This window comes from Poecilia mexicana, unplaced genomic scaffold, assembly GCF_051168715.1.
Source record: "Poecilia mexicana isolate PSO_F unplaced genomic scaffold, ASM5116871v1 scaffold_15, whole genome shotgun sequence".
Taxonomy (NCBI): Eukaryota; Metazoa; Chordata; class Actinopteri; order Cyprinodontiformes; family Poeciliidae; genus Poecilia; species Poecilia mexicana.
Window position 1 is genome coordinate 9,317,991 of NW_028263384.1, and position 22,539 is coordinate 9,340,529.

A 22,539-nucleotide genomic window follows, 5' to 3' on the forward strand; every position below is an offset into this window, starting at 1 on the left:
ATCTGAAGAGTTATGAATTATATTTTTTGACTCTTGTACCTGTTTTGTCGTCTTATTTTCCATCCACCTGTCCGTCCGTCCATGGAAAAGACATTAAATACATGCAGTGACATTAAATGATTGTTGGTTTCAGTCTTTTTGCCTGAAAATAAAAAATGGATGCAGATTTACGTTAAAAACCTCACGTGAAATCACCATCAAGGTTGGAGAAATATTTGACAAGATGAAGTGAGATGTGGAGAAGCTTTTCTTTTTTATTATTTTTTTAGGAAAAAAAGAAGAAACTAAATGAAAAATATAGTAAACTTTGCCCAGTTATAGTAACCTCCATCTTTGCCAAGTTTTCTTTTTCCTTTGTTCAGTAATTTGTTCATTATACGAGGGCTACTTTGAAAACCAGATTATCTTGTTGCTGTTTTTTTTTTCCGTTTTGTTTTTTTAACCAATACATTTAAAAGTTGTTATAAAGTACAGACAAACCCATTTAAAAAAATGGAATAAAAAGACCCAACCCACACAGACACACAACCCATCGATCTGTTTCAATATTTGCTCACCTTTTGTTGCCATTCCCAGTTACAGTTGGTGCTCTGCAGAAAGCAAAGCTGTTTTCCCAGGAGGAGGATGTTTAACCAGAGACACACACACACACACACACGCCCACAGATCATCGCAACTTCACACACATTGTGCTTTTCTGTTTACTGGCCTCTCTGTGATGTCTGTTTAATAGGAACAAACGACACCTCGCCTCGCCTCCACTTAGATCTGCTCTGAAGCTCCAACAGCTGATAATGAATATGCTCAGCAGAGTCGAGTGTGTGGCGGCCACATTATTTGGTTGAAGTGTTCACTCCCGCAAACTGGCGCAACCATCAGCTCGGTGGGTGCTTCTGTGTCTGCTTCCAATGTTACAATCTGAACAGCCTGTTTTATTAGGAGTCTCTCATTCAGGTCTCGCTGCTTTTATGCACTTCTGTGCCAAAAGGTTTTTTATGAAAGCTGTTTTGAATGAAGAGTAGCCTCCATCTGCTCACCGACAGATAACATTTAAAACGATCTGAGGCAATTTCCAAGGCAGCCAGATGTCTGGTGTTTGCAGTCCTGCAACGCTGCAGGATTGTTGGGGATTAAAATGCATTTCATTTTTGCATCTGTTTAGGCTACGTTTGTTAAATTCTTACATTATGTTTAAGTTGGTATGTAGCAGATTTTAACCTGTGGGCCATGTTTTGTCAGCTGCAAGTAATTTTATCTCGGTTCAAGTTTCAAAACGGAACGTCAAGGTTGAGTTTGTCTTAAGCTGAGTCTCAAGTCTTTAAGGAAAAGGTTACAGTCAGGTTTTGAGTTTTTCTCCCAGTCTCCAGTCTCAATTTTTTTAGGGGCAAGTAGTCCAACTCGAGACTTTTAAAGTCTTTTAAAAGACTTTTAAATTCAAGTTTTTCTCGGTTTACATCAAGACTCAAGTCTTATATCACAAATACAATTTAAATCTCAACTCTTTAAGGGGAAAGTCTAAGTCAGGTTTCAAGTCTTTTGCCCCAAGTCAGAGTCTAGTTTCAATTTGTTAATGGAAAATGTCAAGTAATGTATTTTTATATCAGTTAATATCATGTCTCACATATATTTGACCCCAAGTCCAAGTCAACTCTAACTCAAAATCAAAGATCAAGTTTTTTAGAAACAGTTGCATGCTAAATCTTAGATTTTTTTTAACATAAAATCAAATCTTAAAGCTGCAACATGCGCCTTTTTATAAAAAAAAAAAAAAAAGTGGGGAAAGGTTTTAGTGCTGTCAATCAACTTGTGTACAGGCTGTATTAGTGACAGAGAAACGACTCGCCATTACAGGAAAACTGGTTATCCGCTGACATGGGTGGCTAGGCTAACTAGCCTAAGCATTCACGTCAGGCTGCGCTGTGTAAAAGGTGTAGCGCAGCAGAGAAAAAAGCAGTGCAGAAAGTTTGAGCAGCACATACATTAGCATGTTTGACAGCACTAAGACCCTCCTCCTGGCTCTGATTGGTTGTTACCGCCGAGAGATGTGCATTTCTTCAGATGGCTGACAGTTTTTCTTTTTTTTTTTTTTTGCAAATGCTCTCCAGGTTATAATTAGTCTGAAACAACATGGATGTTGAGTGGAATTTTACAGCAGCACAATATGTTGCAGAATTATCAGTACTTAAAAAATATACACATTTTTACAGATAAATCACGTATTCTCTTAGTTGATGACACTGCAAGTTTTCACAACCTGATTAAGTTATTTTAGGAATTCAACCTAAAAAACTTCTCGCGCCTCACTTGGCACAAACGCTGATAAGCTTAGAAATGTACTTTACCGTCAGAGTAATGATGAATCTAATTTACCTTTAATCTCTTGTTGTGCGCGGAATGGCGAGTATCTGCCATCATATGGACTCGCCGGCTCTTTCCTGGACGAGCCGACGTCTGCGTTTTCGCTTCGACAATTCAGAGGACTCATGACGTTTTACATGCGGCGTGGCTCCGGCTCTCATCCATTATTTGAAACGAGCGGTGACAGTAAGAACATTAGTTTGGGTTGACTGGACAAAAATGATGAGATGATGATGCAGCACTAATGCCAAAGATTTTCTCACTTCAAATTAGATGAAAAATGCAGGTTTAAAAAGGGATCCCGTCCAGTGCGAGCGAACGCTGATCTAACAAACACCCCCGTTTTTCTGAGATTTTTGCAGCTTTTTTGGTTTTGGAACCACAATACTTTTTTTTTTTTTATCTGCTTTTATGAGCTCTTTTAATCTTATAATGTTATTCCCTCATCAAAGACATACCTGGAGTGTTTCTTTCTTTTTTAATACATGTTTAAGGAATTCTTGAATCTCCCGTGGTAACCATTCGTGGATGTCTAAACGTTTGCTCTGTTACCCAATGCTCTGCCTCACAGAACACCCCCGCCCCACCATTCCCCGCTCAGCTCCTCCAGACTAGCAGCAGCAGCAGTTGGAAAAGACATAGTGGAGCGGCGAATCTTCTGAGCTCATCATACAAACTACTTCTCCAAAAAACAGTTGTAAGCGGCATAATGGGAAGCTTTTTTGTGACGAAGTGCTGAAGAGGAAGATTGTCAGAGGAAGACCTGTTCAAAGGCCCCATTTCAAAGCATTAATTTGCTAAGTTTAATATATACAGCAGGTAACAGCTAATTGTGTTAAAACAGCGCTGTGAACCTGGAAAATGCATACTTACATATTAGTGTTTTTCTACTTCTTGTTTGTTTTTTCTCTTAAATATTTTCATTTTCTATTTTAAAGTAATTTTGAAATGCACATTTTAAGACAACTGATATAACTAATATTCAGTAAGACTGAAGTCCTTGTGTCTAAATGCTTATCAGAAAACGTCATTGCAGTTGTTCAGATCTTCTTTCTTGTTTGTTCTTTATCTGCTTGGATGAGTGCTTTTTGTTTCTCAAGGGTCCAGTAGAGCAGAACTGAGGCCTGGCTCGCTAATTAGCTTGCTACAGAGTGGACGGATGACGTCACTGGTTAAGGGTGAAGAAAGCCAGGCCAGACATTGGAAAACACCTCATACTTGCTAAGGGTTTATAGGCTAATATTTACATTTTCTTTGTAACAGACATTTCCCCTGCCCCCCCCCACATGCTCTAGCTCCCCCCCCCCCCCCCCTGCGCTGTAGTGCTGTTGAACTCTGTGGCGATCCTGACGGCGCTCTGACACAGCGAAGTGAAGTCACTTGTCTTGGATCTAAGGAAATCTGCGTGAGAAGGTGGCCTCTGCTTTCGCCAGTCTGTCACTTTCTGTGTTTGCTGATGCAGGCCGGCCCGGGTCACCGTGATGCCGGGCTGTAAGCTGGAGGAGGAGGATTGGCATACTCTATTTATAGTCCCGTCTGCTCCGGGCCACACTGACCTAAAGTCAGTGTCTGCTGCTCTTTCTTTCTTTCTTTTTTTTTTTTTTGCTTGTTTGGCTTTTGGCTCTTTGCCATTATTTACCTCATTATAAGTTCATCCTTGTTTTATCCTGAGAATCAGAGGAAATCTCTGTCTCATTGTGTCTGTGAGTAATGCGATGTTCATACCCAGTCATCCTATGATGTCAGTTCTTTCATATCCTTGACTGAGAAAAATTTGATGTACGATCATCTATGTTTACCTAGAGCCTCACAAATTTAGCTAAATATTTCTTCCTCCCGATATGCATTTTGCAAAGATGTGGATTAGAATAAATGCTAGCTGACTATTTAAGCACCAGGTTCTATCTTAGTGTGTACAGTATTTGATGACACTTGTCATGAAGACGTTTTAGAAGGTAAAGAGGTGATAAGGTGGTCGAGAAACAACAACCAAGCTGTTTATGGAGCGATATAGAAGACGTCTACCACAAGCTGCTTCTTCAATAGAACCATGTGATTGAGATAAAATTATTTAATAAATTTTTTTTCATTAGCAGGGTAGCGTCCCGATCTGGAGACTGTGTTTGCAGTGGACCCAAAGTAAGAAGACATTAACTTGGACGAGGACAGGAAGGAGTTCCCCTGCGTTCCCTGAGTCGTTTTGGCTTTCTGCTCCTGTTCTGTCAGATCTCCTGGCTTTGTTTCTCTCAACTGGAAGGATCATTAGCTTTTGGGTCGCTATCTGGCTGACAGACTCAGGAAGATTACGGTCAATAAAAACAACACAACCCAATTTGATCTGGGCTTGGTTAATCCAATTGGACACAGTGTCTTGGCTCAGTCCACCAGTGGCTCTCTGGCTCGCTCCAACACAGAAGGCAAAATGTTTTTAACGATTCCCGCTTAACCTCACCACAAACTTGGAGGACTTGTGTATTGAAATTCATTTTAAAATTAAAAAAAAAAAATGTTATAAACAGCTTCTTCGCCTTTCCATTTGGATCATCTCAAGAGCGCCATCTATGGAGTTAAAATGTTATTTAGTTCAGTGTAACACCATGTCAAAGGCCTTTTGCACAACCTAGGTCAACATGGCAAAAATATTCATATCTGTGCATAAATTCATCTTTTCTTGTATCCATCTTAATGTTTTTACACAACACTCTTCCACAGTAATACACAGAAAGTTCAATATTGCCACCACTGATGGCAACATCAGACATTTCTAAGCAAAAAAAAGAAAACAACAACATTGTTCTTGGGTTTCACTGCCAACAGAAAGTGGTAGGACATTGTATGAATGTGTAGATGAATGTTTAAGATCACTCCAGGTACAAAAAGATAATAAAACTCTGTTTGGTCATTATTTCTTTATTATAACAATGCTTCTTAGCATTTAATTTGGTATTGTTGATATTGTGAACTTTGAATTAAGAAGTAGAGTTTGTGGATTTCTGACATTAAAACTGGACAAATCCACTCTTTCAGTACCAAAAAGCTCAATCTGCTTGAGATCCTCGGTTTGGGTTTCACTTATTGGATTGAATGATTGAAGTCTGAAGAAATCGTTGCACTGGCTTCACCAAAAGTTGTTTGGCATTGACAAAAAGGTTCATCTTAGGTGCAACCTGTATACTACATGTGCATTTTCCTTACAAATATGGCGTCATTTACAGACTTTTCTAGTGGCATCCAAGAAGTGTTGCTACGACAAAGAAATAATCAGCCAAACGCATATTTTCTCAATGTTTGTGTCAAGTATGGCTCCTGGGAAGTTGAGGTTCCAATGTTTGAGGCTTGAATAGGACTTATGATAAATTCATCATTTGTCGTGATGAATTTCTTCTAAGAGTTTCAAGATTTCCCCCCAGAAAACTTGCTAACCCTGGGCACTAGGGCAGTCATCCATCCAGCAGGCCGTCGTATTTTTGAGTTAAAAAAATGTTTGAAGTGGACAGGAAGTTACTGGATAATTATGTGCTATGAAGTACTACGAAGTCCTAAAAAATGCAAACATTTTAAGAAGACTTAAGAAAATGAGCAATGCTTATAGCCAAACGGTTACCTAAAAGAACCAATAAATGGTTCTTAAAGTCGCTTTTATTATCATAATAATACCGGGATAAAACTTTAGATCCATGCCGCCCATCGCTGGTTGATGAGGATACAAGCGTGAGACCTTGACGAAGCTGCAAACTGACGATCTGAATGTTTACCGGCTGGCGGTGACGGGCATGATGGGGGATATATCAAAACCTCGTCCACTGACACTGGAAATGAATCCAAAGCCTGAATAGTTCTTTCTACAGCGGGTCTGGTGTTTGCTCTGGGAATTGCTTGTGTATCGTGTGTCTGCCTCCCTGCAGGCAGAGGTTAATTCATGTACACCAGGGACGGGCAGGGGTCGTTTTTCAGAAAGCCAATGCAGGCTGAGAGACGGCATCTATTCATCTATCTTGTGCTGTTTTCTGTTTGGAGCGTCTAGATGAGATAAGCGGCGGGCGGGGCGGATAAATGAACACCATCATTTACCACGCCTTTGATCATGACTCAGGCCTCCTGGGCTAAATGCTGTGCACAATTTACCCCTCTGTCCATGAAAAAAGAAGACGTGTATCTACATGGGTATTGATGTTGGGTGTGAATGTGTTGGTTTGTGCTTTTAGGATTTTTCTTTTCAGGGTCCAGACTGTTTCTAGAGCTAAACTTGGTCTGCACCTCTTGAATGTCACTTCTGTTAGAAATGTTCTAATTAATTTTCCTTCATTTAGCTCAGGTTGTCTGCTGCTTTTATGCTGAGCTGCAAGCTTGGGCAGTTTTAGTTAACTCCTAAGTGATTCTTTTGTTTTCTAATTACTCTCTGTTGGTTATTTTTGATCCACAAATAGCATTCATTTGGCTTCTGTCACAGTTTGCCTCCCTTTTCTCTCTCTCACTGTCTCTCTCTCTCTCTCTGTCTATAGAATTGGTTTGTGTTCTCCAACTAAAATATCTTTCTGTAGGGCACAGCCAGCTGCCAGGAATGTTTGCTATCACACGCAGAATAAAGCTGTCATCTTAGCCCGGTGATAAAGAATAGTCCTATTTTTACAGGCACGTCTGATTTCTAAGAATACGAGCAACCAAAATAGTCCTTTATGGTTCTGAGAAATGAGTTGTGAAATGTCTGCAAAGAGCTTTGATTGCTCATCCTCTGAGCGTACTGGCCTAATCAAAACTTGCTTCCATGTGTGAGGTCTGAACAAAAGCGTGCGTACGGCGCTAAATAGAGCAGGTTTGCGTGTGCACGTGTCAGGAAGTTATGCAGCTTATCGGTCTAGCAGTTGTTTCTGGGGGTACTCTGTTGTTTCTCTTCCTGATTTTTTTGGCTGAAACCTGCAGTTGGTTTTGGCATCAGAGTTCGCAAGAAATGCATCAATGTGGTGCTAAACATGTTTAACGTCTGGTTTAGCTTTTATGTATTCAGTGACATCAGAGTCTCAAACCTTTTGTTTTTCAACAAGTGCCAACTCAGAAAATACATTTTGGAATTGGAATTTGGAATTTGGAATTTTTTTTGCTTTGTTGTACCTATGAAAATAAAGTTTCATCCACTGACTTTGTATGTTTAGTTGAAGGAACCAGTTACTTGTTTCATTTTGGCTCAGAAGTTGAAATGTCCAACCTAGAACAATGTCAATAAAGTCTTGAGTTCCAGGTGAGAAGTGAAAACCCAGACTGTCACATTGTTGGTTGGATACATCCCAAGTTTTTGTTTTTTGTTTTGTTTGTTTGTTTTTCCTGTGCTTAGACGAGACTTTTAACCAAAGAAATTTTTAATTGAGTTTGATTAACTTATATATTGGAACCGAAATCTGCTGTAACTAATTTTCGTACTTGGAATTGCTTAGATTACTTTGGTAACTTTTAGAGCCTCCCATTAACTTAAAAGATCCACTTTCATCTAAGTTGTAGGAGATTTTTAGTTACTGTTTTGTCTATGTTTTTGCTAGAAATAAATTACATTGTCCAAACAATCCAGCCAAGAAACGAAACTCTCTTGCAGACCAAACGTGTCTGGATCTATAGAAAATGATCGCAGAAATAATTCCAGGTGGTTCCCGTATTGTAGCTTTTAAAATATGGGTTGGTCTTAGAAAATCCTTTTCCTGGAAAATGTTTATATGTTGCAAAAGTCCAACTCTGAACGCATTAAGAATTTTAAAGCTGGATTTTGAGTCGAAGAATTAGAAGCTACAAATCAAAAGCAAAGTTCGGGGTCATTGGGCAGCTTTGGTTCATGACAGTGTTGAGCCTGGACACAACACAACCTATTTATTGGACATGTGAAAGAGAGCGTATTTGAGGTGTAACTGACCGTAGTTTTTATTGTTCAGTAAATTTAGTTTAATCACTTTTTGGATTGCTTGTGTGCCCCCTGACTGGATGACGCCCTGGGAGATGAGCCATATTGTTTAACACACGTCCCTCCCAAATGTTTCACATAATTTAAGGCCAAATAATAATTCAAGGTGTGATATTTGGGGGTGAAATGTTTATTTTGTCACTTCTGCACCTTCTCTGCCTCATGAGAATATTCATGTACTCATCAGAAGTACATGAATATTTTTGATTTTGATGCAGGACAACTCGCGCTGGTGTTGGCATTTTTTAAATTTTTTTATTATTCTTCAAATGCTGTCGAAATATTTCACAGATCTGTCCACATGATTTAAAAGTGATCAAGGCAATAAATCACAACGATACATTTAAGCTGATGGTATTTTTTTTATTTTTTTAATTTCATGCATAATGGCCCAAAAGCTTTGTGTGGGATGGGAGAGCAGCAGCTGCTTCCTGACAAGACGGCCATGACGAACTTGACCTCTGACATCCATCCACTGTCTGTTTTAAAACCAATCTGTCTGCGCGCATGGACTTTCTCATGTCATTAGAGTCATTAAGTGGACAGTGATTAGATTAGAGCTGGGCCCACCGGACTCATTTCACTAAGTGCATAAAGCCTGCGCTCGTATTGCGTGTGTTTGAGTGACCCCTATACGTTACGTGTCGCCGTCTGTTCGTGACGGATCTGCTGCCTCTTCTGCTTTTTTGTGCTGCTTTGGTCCTTGTAATGTGAAGTCTTCTGATTTGTTTGTGATACTCAAATGACAAGTTTAATGGGACGGGGAATAAATGGAACTTCAGAGTTCGCTCTTGATTTTTATATATTAAGAATGCTTTTAATTTGGTCTGTTCAAGAAACAAATGTTCACGTATAAGCTAAATCTTTTATTTGCGAACAATATGGGTGAAGAAATCAGTGAAAAGTGATACGAGAGAAGACTGTTTTCAATTTACTGTGCAGCGAGTGTGAGATGCTGCTGTGTTTACTCTATCTTATTGCATTGTGCTGTTTAAGGCTGACGCATTCAGAGACATTCCAAGAAGTGTTGCTTTTTCTTTGTTGGGATTCTAGCCATCTGTAACGGGAATGAAATTAAAAAAAGAGCTGATCCTGGAACCGACTGGATCTAATTTGTTCTCCACTCTTTTTTTCCTTTTTGACCACAGATCATCAGAAACTGGAGCGAGAGGCCAGGATCTGTCGAATGCTCAAACATCCAAACATAGGTGAGTCCCCTCTGACGAGCTAAAGACGTGCAGCATAACGATGCTTTCAAGATTTGTGTCAAGTTTTTTGTAGACCTACAAATTCACAATCTTTGGAAGTTTTGGCTCACCTCTTTCATCGTTTGAGTTTTTCTGTTTGATAACAGAATTAAAAGCAACATTAAAGAAATTCAGTCACTTAATTTTGCCTGTACAACTAACCTTAGAGTCTTGTGTGGGAGCTTTGGTCTGGCATGTTTCACTGCGAAACTCTTGTGACAAAAATGTTTGAAGTTAAAATCGAGTACTATGTAGAGATATTCATACTCTTTCAACTTTATCCCATTTGGTTCTGCGTTACACTTCAGTGTTTGGTCTTGAGATAATTTTAGTAGGTCAAAATAAATCAGTGTCTGGGGCAAAAAACAATCATACAGTTTTGAAGAATTTTTTTTTTTTTTTTTACAAATAAAAATCTAAAAAGTGTGGTGTGCCTTTTTTAAAATTAGCTGCTTGCTGTTTTCACTTCATGGTTTGTGATAAACCTCTTGAAGCTTCCTCTTTCTGATTATTTCTGCCTCTTTATTTTTGGATAAAATCACATTTTATGAGGAGATCTTTAGGGAGTAGGCCACACTTTTTTAGATTTTTCCAATGATGTGCCACTTGGTGTTTAAAAAAAATCCTATAAAAAAAAGAGAGATTGTGATTGCAATGAAACAGAAGGCGAAAAAGGCAAGTGTGAGGTATATGAATACTATTAATCTTTAAAACCCCCAAACCCTTTAACTTTTTTTTTATTTTTTTATTTTTGCCTTTTGTAGAGGACCAACCGTACTACGGCCGTGATTAGATCCGACCCAAATCAGTGCAGTAGTTCAGAACTGGACCGAGTCGGTCAAGACTGAGATTACTAGATATCATCATTCCAATGTCTCATTAATCTTCCTGATGTCCCACTAAAGAAAAGCGCAGTGGAACCCGTGAACACGGCTCAGTCCTGTGTTGTCGGTCTGACGTGGATGTGAAAACCCTCAGTTTCTCGGTTCACCTGGAACCCCTGCGGTTGTCGTTTCACATCCCAAACTGCACGCGGGAGAACAGAGCAGACACAAAAGCATTGTTGAGTTTGGCTCTGGCGCTAACTGGGTGATAGTCAAACCAGCCGCTTCCCTGTTGGGTTTCTCTTTGGGATATTTGCATGCGACAGCCAGCCAGCAGCCGCTTCCGGTTCAAACGACTCCAATGAGCCGCAGAGTTTCTAAACGGCGCTGACATCGTGTGCCTTGTGTCTAAACCTTAATCTCGCTAATCTCATTACTAGCACACTTTATATCCACCAGCGTCCTTTATGTTGCACGGCTTCGATAACGTAGAAAGCCGGGGTCACCTGCGGAAGCGCAAAGTGCCAGGAAACTCCTGTATCGTCAAACACAGGGATATGCGCTACCTATTCCCAGGGAATTGCCTCAAATGGTCTTCTAACCTTTTTCCTTTGTTGCTGTGGGAAATGCAAACAAAAGGCAGGGGTCATTTGGAGAGAGGAAGGAAATGAGCGTTTGTTTGACATAGCATGTAGTTCTTATCACAGCATGTAGCACCGTGCGAACCAGACCTGTTAGAGGCTGGGTCTCATTGGTCTCTTCATCGGCTTAGAGTACATTACATTTTTAAACCTGCACATTGTGTTGAATTAAAAAAAATTGATGGACTGACAGTGAAATTTAGTTTTGCTTGTAGAGCTATGACACTTTGGAAATCTCCCGTCTCACTCGTCCAGCTTCCCTAGAGGTACTGAAATCCGAAACAGAACGGACGAGTTTCAGTCTGACTTGAGATTTAATGTCGCCATCTTCACCACTAAAAGCAGCACTGTTCCACTGCTAAACATGCTGGGGCCATTCCTAACATGATTTCAGCCTATCACAGCTGCCCTTCCTTCAAGAACACGTTCAGTAAATCTTACATAACCACGTCGTGCTTCTGGGATCCCAGTCAACTCTGCTTTTGCATTTTTATTCTTCTGGTGTCCTTCACCTGGGTTGCTTTATTTAAACTTTTTTTTTACTAAAAGATTTCCCAGTTGGGTGTTTTTTTTTTCCAGGGCTTGGCTTTTGACAACCACCTTCGTCTCCTCAGTCTCTGAGTGTAACACGCTTCCCATGGCAATAACAGCAACAGCGCCTGTTGTCGTTTCGATGGAAACTCGACTGAAGTCATTCACTGTCATTAAAGGCGTTTTATCCAGCTATAGACTGAACAGATTAATGCCAGAATGGGCATCGCTTATGAAGCGTGAAAGGTGTATCGTCAGTATTGTGGTGTGATTTTAAACTAGCTGCACCTAAACCGTAGGCGTCACTAGTGAAACTTTTTATACAGTAGAAAAGATTCCAAAGGAGAAATTCTAGCCCAGATACCCAAATAGTCAAATTTGTGGCAGTTTGTTGTTTTTACTTTTTCAATAAATGTTATTAATGCAACACTGCTCCTTCTTATGTGCACAAGAAATCTTGTAGTCATAACCTCTGACCCGGCTCTCTGTCTGAAACTTTCGGTTCATCAACGGTACTTTGAGGTTTGCTTTATAGAAGCTAATTAGCGTTAGCGGAGCTTTCTGATCCAGCTAACTGCCTCTTAATTAAAGACTCTCTCTCTCTTTCTGCCTCTCAGTGCGACTCCATGAGAGCATTGCAGAGGAAGGCTTCCATTACCTCGTCTTTGACCTGTAAGTAAATCTAATTAGAGCACCCACACTCGCTCACACGCCGTGCTTTCTGCTCCAGCCTCATTTCTAAATAACAGCTGTACAACAGGGGGGGTTTTTTTGTCGTTGTTGTTGTATAGCTTCTAATTTTAACTTCATATAATAGTGCTCTGCTTCTGGTACTTTTACTATATGTTTTCACAAAGCTGCGTTTCTCTGATATGATTGCTTAATCCGTCAAAATTAGTCGGCTTAGGTATAAATAATTTTTTTTACTTTTACCAACAGTTTTTCTTTTTTTTTTTTTTTTTTTGCTTTAAGCTGTGTTAACATTTTGAAGTGGCCCAGCAGGAATCTTGACTTGAATCTGAAGGAGTTTGTAGAAGGAGCTAAATATTAGGGTGATGGTAAAGAGGCTTTCCAGCTTCAAGATTCATCGTCTAAATACTAATAAAACAAAAATATATATATTTTTTACTATTATTGTTGTTATTTCTTTGTAGCATTTCTGTCATTGTTCTGCAGAGATATCTAATGAAAAACGCACAGAAAAACTGCAAAAATCTGTCTTTCTGTTGCGTTTACTTGTAAAATTTAGCATAAAGAATACCGTATTTTCCGCACTATAAGGCGCACCGGATTATAAGGCGCACCTTCACTGAATGGCCTATTTTAGGACTTTTTTCATACATTAGGCGCACCGCATTATAAGGCGCATAGAATAGACGCTTCATACTCTATTATTACACATCCACATTAATAAAGAAATGGTCCCTGAGTACTTTATATAGTAGGCTGGCCCAGTCGTTGTTTCACTCACGGTGTTGGTGTTGCGATATTGTGCCCAACTGCTTTCTGGGTAACACAGACCAACCGACACGCTGCCGCTGCAGTCTCTGTCTCTCTTCCCCTGCCCCTCCCCCCCTTTAAATGTATTATCAAACTTTATTAACAAACCAGTGTTCTGACAACTATCCCAGCATGCACCGCACACTACTTCTTCTACGGGGGAAAAAGAAGTTGGCGGCTGCTTACCGTAGTGGACCAACTACGTAAGCAGCCTACTGCATGTCTGTGTAAACATGACGTCTTTCATTTCGATCTGAGTTAATTAGCGTAGCATTTCTGCCGGATTTTCACAACATATCAGCCACGACAATGGACAGGGGAACCAACAAGTTCATGTCATCTTTTTTGGACGACATCAAGGTGTTTGAGCCACTGGATGCCTCCAACATTGTGCGCGTCACAGCTAAAAGCTACCGATAGATGAGGAAAACAGCAGATCCTCACACCCTCAGCATAAATATAGCTGTGGACAAGATCACTGATGCCTATTGTTCTTGCAAGGCTGGGTAAGTCGGCATTCATGGTTTTGATGGTCCACAATGTACATTAGCATATGTTTACTACTGTAGCTTGTGTTTGTGAGACGGTCACGCACGTGGTAGCTGCACTGTGACCTAAAATGGGCATTAGCCAATGAAACGCGGCCCCTGTGGTAAGGTCCGTTGCTGGACCTGTTGTGGCTCAATATTGGTCCATATATAAGGCGCACCGGATTATAAGGCGCACTGTCGGCTTTTGAGGAAATTGAAGGTTTTTAGGTGCGTCTTATAGTGCGGAAAATACGGTAAATTCATCTATTCAGTTGCGTTGATGTCGCACACGCTGCTCCGTCGAATAGACCGGAACAAATGAATTAAGCATTAGATTATGTTTTAGAACAGATAAAAGCCGTCGGTAACATGCTAAGTGGCTTCTTGAAGCACAAACCGAGCTTCACTTGAACCTCAGACGTGTCACCACAAGCGAACAGAAATCATCTTGCGTGAGCCCCTTAAAAGGTACTTTTATTTAAAGAGAGAAAACAAGAAGTTCCCTAATAATAAACATGCCGACTAACTTATTGTTGCATCCGTCTCTGCAGCGTCACCGGAGGAGAACTGTTTGAGGACATCGTTGCGAGGGAGTACTACAGCGAGGCGGATGCCAGGTAAATCATGACGGTTTTCTCCAAATTGAGGCCACATCAGATACTCCACAATCATCTTTTAAATTTATTGTATTGTTTGAAAGACATTCATGTGATGCCAGAAGAGGCATCCTGCTGACTGAAAATGTACGTCAGTGTAATGCAGAAGTGTTGCATATTTAAAAAAAACAAAACCTGTTAGTGGCTCATTTGTCACCTTTTTACTTGTCGATGTTTTTTTTTTTTTATGACACTGTTTAGCTACGAGTCTAAATATGAATCTATAGCTTGAAACTTTGAACTCTCCGCAAGTTTTAGTGGAGGCTTTTTTTTTGTCAACGCAGAGAAGTTATGAAAGCACGAAATGTTCTGACGACAGAATTGGTTCATGTAGTTTGTGCTTACTGTTTCAACTGTGCTACTAATCTGCTGGTTGAGTTTAACTTCTGACCGAGTGACTCAGACCTTTTAAATTTAATTTCATGAATAAATCATGACAAAGCTGTTCTCCTATTTTTAGGTTGTTGTCAGATGCTGCAGTAGGCTGTTGTGGTAATTTAGCACTTTGCCTCTAAATTCTTAACTAGGTTTTAGAAATAACATAAACTTAAAATAATAATAATTTCAGTATAAAAACATGTGTAGACAATCAGTAATATGCAACGTCCAACGAAGGCAACATATATGTGGAGACGTCTGTGGTCATAATGTGGGACGAGATAATCAAGATGATCATCAGAAAGTTTGAGATTTGCTTTCATGTTTGGGTCATGATCATAACTCGTGGATATTGGTGAGGGTTGGAGTGGACATGAATTGAAAAATTCACCTGGTGCTGCATTGTTTTAAGCCCTACTAGTTTATAAATTACAGACTACTCTAAACATGGGGAGCAGATTTGTAGTTTTATTCCTTTGGTTTTTGTTTTGTTTGTATTTCTTTCTAATTCACGTAAAGCACTTTGAACTCAGCCTCGATGCTGAAAAGTCCCTATATAAATAAAATGACCTTACCTTAAGTTTGCTGTGTATATCGTATTAAACTCTGAATAGATGTTTTTAAGTAGTTTTGGAAAGTTATCAAAGTGACTCCCTCCGCCGAGCATCTTAACCAAATACTAATCATAAAAATATTTTAAAAGATTTGTCCGTTTCTGAATGAAAATATTCCCTTTAAGTGTGAGATTTTGTGTTTTTTTTTTTGTTTTTTTTTTGGTAGGTTGGGTTTAACACGGTGCCGTCCAGAACAACCAAATAAACGGTGGTGCTTGACCATAAGCAGTTTTAGTCTTTATTACAGCTTATTACAAGACGTTTATTTCTTTTTTTTTTTTCATTCCTAACCATTCTTTCCTCCTCAGCTTAAGATTTTACTTTGAAATTCACACAGGACTGCAGGCCGTCACGTCTGAGGCAGGAACCATTCAGATCATGCAACTATATTGACTTCAAATTTGAAGGTTAATGACTCGCTCCTCTCATAGAAACCGTATTGTGATATCTGAGCTGGTTAAATTTAACGTGACGATATTTAAACTGGAAGGGAGCGAAGCTGAAGTTATTCTCTGTAGATTAAGACAAATGTTTGGTTTTGTGCTGGAAACACGAAGCATCAGCCGCTTTAGCTAAAACGGCTTCTGAAATCAAGACCACATCATCTTTTATGCTCTCGTTTAAGTTACACGGCAACTTCAATTAATGTAACACAAATTGTTGCTCTTTATTTCGTTGGCTTTCAAAACATTTAACTCCAGCTGAAACAAATGTCCTCTGCTCGGCCTTTTAGTGCTCGATGATTCCTTCCTGCAGCCCATTAGAGCTCGCGTATCTGCATGAGAGCACTATCTGCTCAATATGGTTTACATCACTCGACTCATCACGGGCTATTAAGACAGAAGCCAGAGCTGAATTGATGCTCTCAATTTGCTGAGTGTGGATATTTGTAACCAATTTGCTGCCCATATTCCAGGTCGTCTTCCCAAGGAGAGGCTCATTTGTTATTTTTCAAATCAGCCCCTGTGTTATTATGAAAGCCCAAAAAGCCAGATAATTTTATTTGTTTTGAAGTTTTTCTATATGTCCTTAAAATCTAGTCTGTATATTTTAAAGTCACTTGGTGTGTGTGTGTGTTTTATTTTGTTTTTCTTCTTCTTTTTCTTTAATATCGGTCGTCGTGGCGCCGCGGTTTGACCGACGTGTCTTGCCTTGCTGTCTCTTTCAGCCACTGCATCAATCAGATCCTGGAGAGCATCAGTCACATCCACCAGCACGATATCGTCCACAGAGACCTCAAGGTGAGCTACCAGACACCGATGAATATTAGAAGAGCTTTTTATTGCATCCGGCAAAGTAAACGCCCCGCACACCCGGGGCGCGCGAGTGCGGTGGAAAGGCGCGCCGGGCGGACGGATGCACAACAGGTCTCGGCCTGCGCCGCACGGACGTCACGCGGTGACGTCAAGAACTTCTGGGATGCGCGTCATCGCTCGCCTCGGCAGCTTTTCCCTCTCTGCTCTCCAACTCTCATGGCATCTCTACATCTATATCCTTCTTCCTTTTTTTTTCATCCCCCCCCCTCTACCCGTTCCCTCCTCTCCACCCTTCCTAATCTGTCCCCCTCCTCTCCTCCCTACTGCACTGCCGAGGAGTGACGAAAGCAGACCAGCTGCTATTAATAGCACATGTGTGTGTGCGTGTGTGTGTGTTAGATGACGGCCAGTTACTGGTTACCGCATGGAAAAACCTGCACACCTTTCGGAGCAGATTCCTCCCCCCGCCCTCACACCTGCAGGGGCTTTGATTTGAAAACACGACGAGGTTGATTTAAAACTCCCAGACTGAAAAAGCCCGATACCTGCGCCCGCTCGTGGTTTCGTCAAACCTTAATTCAGCCTCAAACTTTTAGCTTTAAATAATTCAGTTCTCTTTGAATAAGTAATTCAGCATGCTTCTGTTGTTCTTTTTGTGATGGTGCAAAAATGTGTCCTCTGAAAAGTGAGGACACTTTTCAGCTCATGCAGATTTTTCTTTGTTTTTTTTTTTTTCCTTCTTTGTACGTTCGCTCATGAATACAAATATCACGAGATGGCAGAAATGATAAAAGGTGACTGTGGAGAGATGCTCTTAATACACACCTGTCTTTCCAAGCATTTATGCTGCGCCGCTACTGCATTCAGCTCATTTTTAAAAGAAATTTTAAGTACTTGCAAAACTAAAGTAAAATAAAACGGACTTCCTTGTGTGGACGAAATGCCACCAAATAAATTTTCAGGACTGTTTCTTTAAACGAGAAGGTTAAAGCACCACACAGGAATAAAAAAAAAAAAAAAAGTTTCATTTCATCATTCTTGATGTATGCATGTGTGCTTATGCAGATGTAAAATTGTAACTCTGAGGTAAAATTTCAACCACGAGAGCAAACGAACACTAACATTGATCTGTCAATATTAGCTGTGTAGCCGTAGGGGCGTAGCGATGCACACAGCTCATGAGATGTGACGGTATTTGGCTGATTGAGAATATTTTTGCGGCATTCTTGGTAAAATCTTTTCCTGTTTAATCTTCACAAACTGACTAAATGTCTGACAAACTTTAAACGCTTCTAGAAATCTGGCATCAGTGCTAAACTATCCAGTCTGTTAGTCTGCCTCTTGCCTTTTATGCTTGATATTTTTCAGGTGGTGCCAAAGCCAAAAACAATTTTCTTACTTTTTGTGTTCTCACAGACAGACCAAAAGGTTTAATGGATGTTAAAATGGCAGCACTTGTCAAAGACAAAACAAGATGAATTGCCTCTTCGTCTTGATCAGATTGGGGTTCATTGTTCACCTAACCAACATCCTGCTGATGTTTCCTTAGTCATGTAGCTGCATTGATTTACGGTGGACTCTGTGTAGAGTATCGAAAATTACTTGGGGGGCCCAGAAATACCAGTTAAGGTTGTGTCAAGGCAGTACATTTTCAGGTTTTTGCTGGAACAGTTCTTAAAACATAAGAGAAGACAAAAAAAAAAAAACAATAAAAACACTGCGTGTATTTTTCCAAGAACACAGAGGAAAGGAAGCAGCTTCTGCGTTCAGGAATCGGGAAAACTGAACCGGTGCGAACAAATTCAACCTCCTGCACATGTTTCATATGTTTTTTGCCTTCTTGCCATCTTGGGAGGGCCGCACGCTTAGAGGAGAGGGGTGTTGGGGAATTAGAGAGGAAAGAGTTGAATGCTGGTGGCAGGCAGGGTTGCCATGGCAACAGAGGGGGGTGAGGTCACCCGGCTGCTGCGGCGCCGGTGTAGGGACTCATTATGCCACCTCCCATCTATCTATCTCTGCATGTCTGGTTCTGTTGCTTCAGAAAAGCTGTCTGGTTCCTTCGCTCCCCCCTTCTTCTTTATTTCCTATTGTCGGCTCAGGGCCTCGTGGGCTTGATGGGCGGGCAGTGGAGGAGGAGGAGGAGGTCGTAGGAGAAATGAAGGATGTGCGGCTAGATGACGAAGGCTGACATGTGAAAAGAAGCAGACCGAGGAGAGACTACGCTGGTCTTACAAGCATAGCAGATGCTAGATACAAAGATCAACCGGTTTGAACTTTGGTTGTGGAAGAAAATGTAGAAGGTGGCTACCAAAGTGCTATGTACGGTTATGTTGGCAGAGGTTTAATATTAATGGTCAAGTAGACTTCAGGTGAAAGGTCATGTGACAACCGGAGAATCCACACCACAATATCTGGCATAAATAATTGGGGTCGTACAGGGAAACTGCCCTCCTGTCGTTCTTGATGCGTTTTCCAGGAACATAGAATCATTTTATAGCATAATCAAGTAACAACTGTTAACTTCACTTGTTATAAAAATACTATAGATATCAAATATGACTTCAAAGAAAACTTACTTTGTAATTTAACACCTTGAAATCGGGCCTCTGTCTCGTTAAAAGCTCCAGAAGAAGTTCCTATGTGCAGATCCATCAGGTGTTTGCTAACTGCTGCTGGCTAGTCTGAAGGAGCGGAGTGGGGGTGGTGGGGAGGAGGACTGCTCTGCGAGGCAGCTTCAAGGAGGAGCTGCGTCTGGAAGGCGGTGCCAAGTCCAGCTGGGCGTTTTGCACAGCCGAACAGTTGCCAGGGGAGATTATAGGATTTCTCAAACATGCATGAAGGAGTCGAGGCGAAAACTCCTGTTTTTGATGAGGGGATAACATGACATGTTTCGGTGGCCTCCACAGTCACCACATCTTAACGAAAGAAAAGGTGTTCTGAAAATCTGTGTACGTCGGTACCCGAGTTAGTGAAATAAAGACGTTGTCGGGTTTTTGCAAAAATGTTGCGAGAAAGCCAAGAGTCAGAAAACATCAAATGTCAAATTCAAACAATAATCGAGTTGTTAAAGATCACATAAAGCGACAGAATTGTCTTTGGCAGAGACCATTCTGGTGCTCCATCCAGCTTTTTGGAGTCGTTTCACAAAATGGAGGAAAACTAAAAAATTAAACACAAAATCTGTTAGACCTGAGGGTTGATCTGTGTCCCGAAAAATATTTCAAAGTTTTGTAAGAGTGGGAGAAAAAAAAAGCTAAGATATTAAGAATTCTTGCAGCAGGGATATTATTGGTAAATATTGTGACACATCACTGCGATGACGATATAACCATAATATACTGTGCAGCCCTTCGATGATGATCATCTAAAACTGTAAAAAGTGGTCATCTTGTTTGTGTTTTTCTGAAGCGACGTAAGAAATTTTAACCTTTTCCAAAGCCTGGCTTTTATGCCTGATGATGTGACAAAACAAGACGTGGTCAAAGTGTTGGGGTAAATACCATGGCATCTAAATGAAAAGGCTCTTCCTCTCAGGCAGTCGTCAGTCGTCAGTAACCAACTCAACCTCATCACGCTTCAGTAAGGATGTAGATGTCATCGCACTCCTAAAGCTCTCTCAAGTGACGAGACATTTCTGGAAGGAGGATCCGTGCTTACTGCCACTAATTACACACATCTTCTTGTTGTTGCTCATCATTCTGCCAAAGTCTGTTTTGCGGTATTTAATGTTTTTTTTCCCCCATAAGGAAGATATATGGCTTGTCTGTTGTTTTACAGTCGAAACTGTGTTCCTGTATTTGAGTTTCTGACATTTCAAAGTAAAACTAAGCGAGAGAGAGAGAGAGATAGGAGCTTGCTGCTTCACTTTGGGTTTGGTCCTCTCAAATGATCCGCCTGCGTGTGTTGCAGCCAGAAAACCTTCTCCTCGCCAGTAAGATGAAGGGAGCAGCTGTGAAGCTCGCGGATTTCGGACTTGCCATCGAGGTGCAGGGGGACCAGCAGGCGTGGTTCGGTAAGAAACGGCCGCTTCCTGCTTCCTTTTGCAGCGTTGGCGCGCCGCAGCAGCGTTTCCTCCAAGTGTGTTCATCAAGGCCAGTTGAAGAGATTCAAGTGTTTTAAAAGTCCGCGTGCAGCAACACCTAAGGCCACATTTGACGACCACCACAGCCTCAAAATGATTCAACCTCTTCCTGACGACCATGTTTAGTACTTGGCGGTTAATGTTGAGTGTGCTGAGCCCAAGACGATGTAGATGCGGGCAACTGCTGTTAATGGGGGTCCAAGATAAAAGAAAGTGAAGCCTTTTTATGATGTGGTGTTCATCAAGCCTGTTTTATACCTGGACGCCAGCTCCTGGCAGCACTCCCGGTTCATTTTAGTCCAGGAGCCGTCCAGCTCTGGGTTTGTGTGCCCAGAGATTTCCTCCACTGGAAACATTGAGGGCATATTTCCTCCCACTTGCTAGTACTTGAATTTATTTGCCCACCTTCATCTGAAATCTGATGGCTGTCCTTGATAGCGTCCTGTGTTTGCAACTATGATATACAGACTCTCTTCTTTTAACTTTAAAGTTGTGGATTTTACTGTTAGCTGCTCCTCATGGAACATTTTGTTTGTGCAAGTCGAGGATTCATTTCTTTTTTTTTTTCCTGAACGTTTTTGGAAATTTATTTTTGAAAAACCGTACACACCGTCTGCTGTTCATTTATTTGAATTGCTCTGTTTTAAGCACACCTGTTGGAATCAGTGCAGCTTGTGTTTGGTTGAGTCAAATGTGTTTGAGACTACACCTGATTTTCAAATCTATTTTTAAATCTAGGGGGATAAGATTATTATAGACTCACCTGTGCATTGTCAATTCTTGCTGAAAATTTCTGTCCAGGTGATAGTGCAAAACTGAGATTAGATTACACAGCAGCTCCCACGTTTTGCATGGGGAAAATGAGAAATGTGTATTTTATCAAAAGGACCTTTGACCCCACAGACGTATTGATCTCCCCCCAGCTTTATTAGCTTCTTTATTAGCTTTCTTTGAAACGGTTTCCACAGAGATGGCTTTGTCTTTGACAGGTTTCGCTGGAACTCCTGGATATTTGTCGCCCGAGGTTTTGAGAAAGGATCCGTACGGCAAGCCGGTGGACATCTGGGCATGTGGTCAGAGAAATGTTTTTTAATTGTTTTTTTTGTTTTTTTTTCTTTTCAGATTACACACACAGCCCATTCATCTCAAACTGAATGCATTTTTTACTTCATGTTCCCATGAATTTCATGTCTGTTTGTTTTATTTATTTATGTTCTGTCTTATCCTTCCATCTGATGAAACTTAACAAGGAATCCTGCGCTGTTCAAGTGAAACTCATTCATTTCATCTTCCAGCTTTTAGGTTGTTGAATTTTTTAAATGTGAAAGTTTTTTTTAAATTCTGTATAAATTCAAAGAGGAATCATTTATCATTTGATAGTCTTGCATTTACCCCTGAATGGACTAAACCGTTGTGTCTGATGGTTTTGAAAGCCACATGGATTTTTTTTTTTTCTCCATTTCCAACTTTTGATGTTTGCCGTTCAGGGCTGTTACGAAATACTATATTTCACTTGCTTTTTTAATATACAGTAAATATACTTACTTTTTGTGTTGTTTTTTGTGAATTTTTCCAGGTGTGATCCTCTACATCTTGCTAGTGGGATACCCTCCATTTTGGGATGAGGACCAACACAAACTGTATCAACAGATCAAAGCTGGCGCCTACGATGTGTGTATTACTTGTCATAGTCTTGTATTACAGTATCATTCTAACCTCTGTCCCTCACCTTTTACTGCTATGTGCATTTTTGCAAAACATTAACTCCATAAATGTTATAAATTTTAGTATGTTATATTAAAAAGTAAAAAGAAAAGAATGGGAACTCTGGAAAGCTGAAAAATCTGGAATTTGTACATGAAATGCTAAGGATGGCATGAACAAAGTTGCTCATCACTTTTGAAGCTCTTGGTCAAAGAAGTGTCAGAACCTGAGGCTGTTGAAGGCGGACCTCCACGTTTACAGTATTTTTCTGTCTC

At 40.5% G+C, this 22,539-nt stretch overlaps 1 protein-coding gene across 1 annotated transcript in view; it reads left to right on the top strand.

The window, feature by feature from the left end:
• Window positions 1–22,539, top strand: part of camk2g2 (calcium/calmodulin-dependent protein kinase (CaM kinase) II gamma 2) — a 63,935-nt gene that overhangs the window by 15,881 nt on the left and 25,515 nt on the right. Inside the window, exons 3-9 of the mRNA XM_014970087.2 lie at window positions 9,451–9,510; window positions 12,163–12,217; window positions 14,127–14,192; window positions 16,392–16,464; window positions 20,389–20,491; window positions 21,550–21,633; window positions 22,137–22,231. Of these exons, the coding sequence (XP_014825573.1) occupies window positions 9,451–9,510; window positions 12,163–12,217; window positions 14,127–14,192; window positions 16,392–16,464; window positions 20,389–20,491; window positions 21,550–21,633; window positions 22,137–22,231 (536 nt within the window). The remainder of the gene's footprint in view (window positions 1–9,450; window positions 9,511–12,162; window positions 12,218–14,126; window positions 14,193–16,391; window positions 16,465–20,388; window positions 20,492–21,549; window positions 21,634–22,136; window positions 22,232–22,539) is intronic.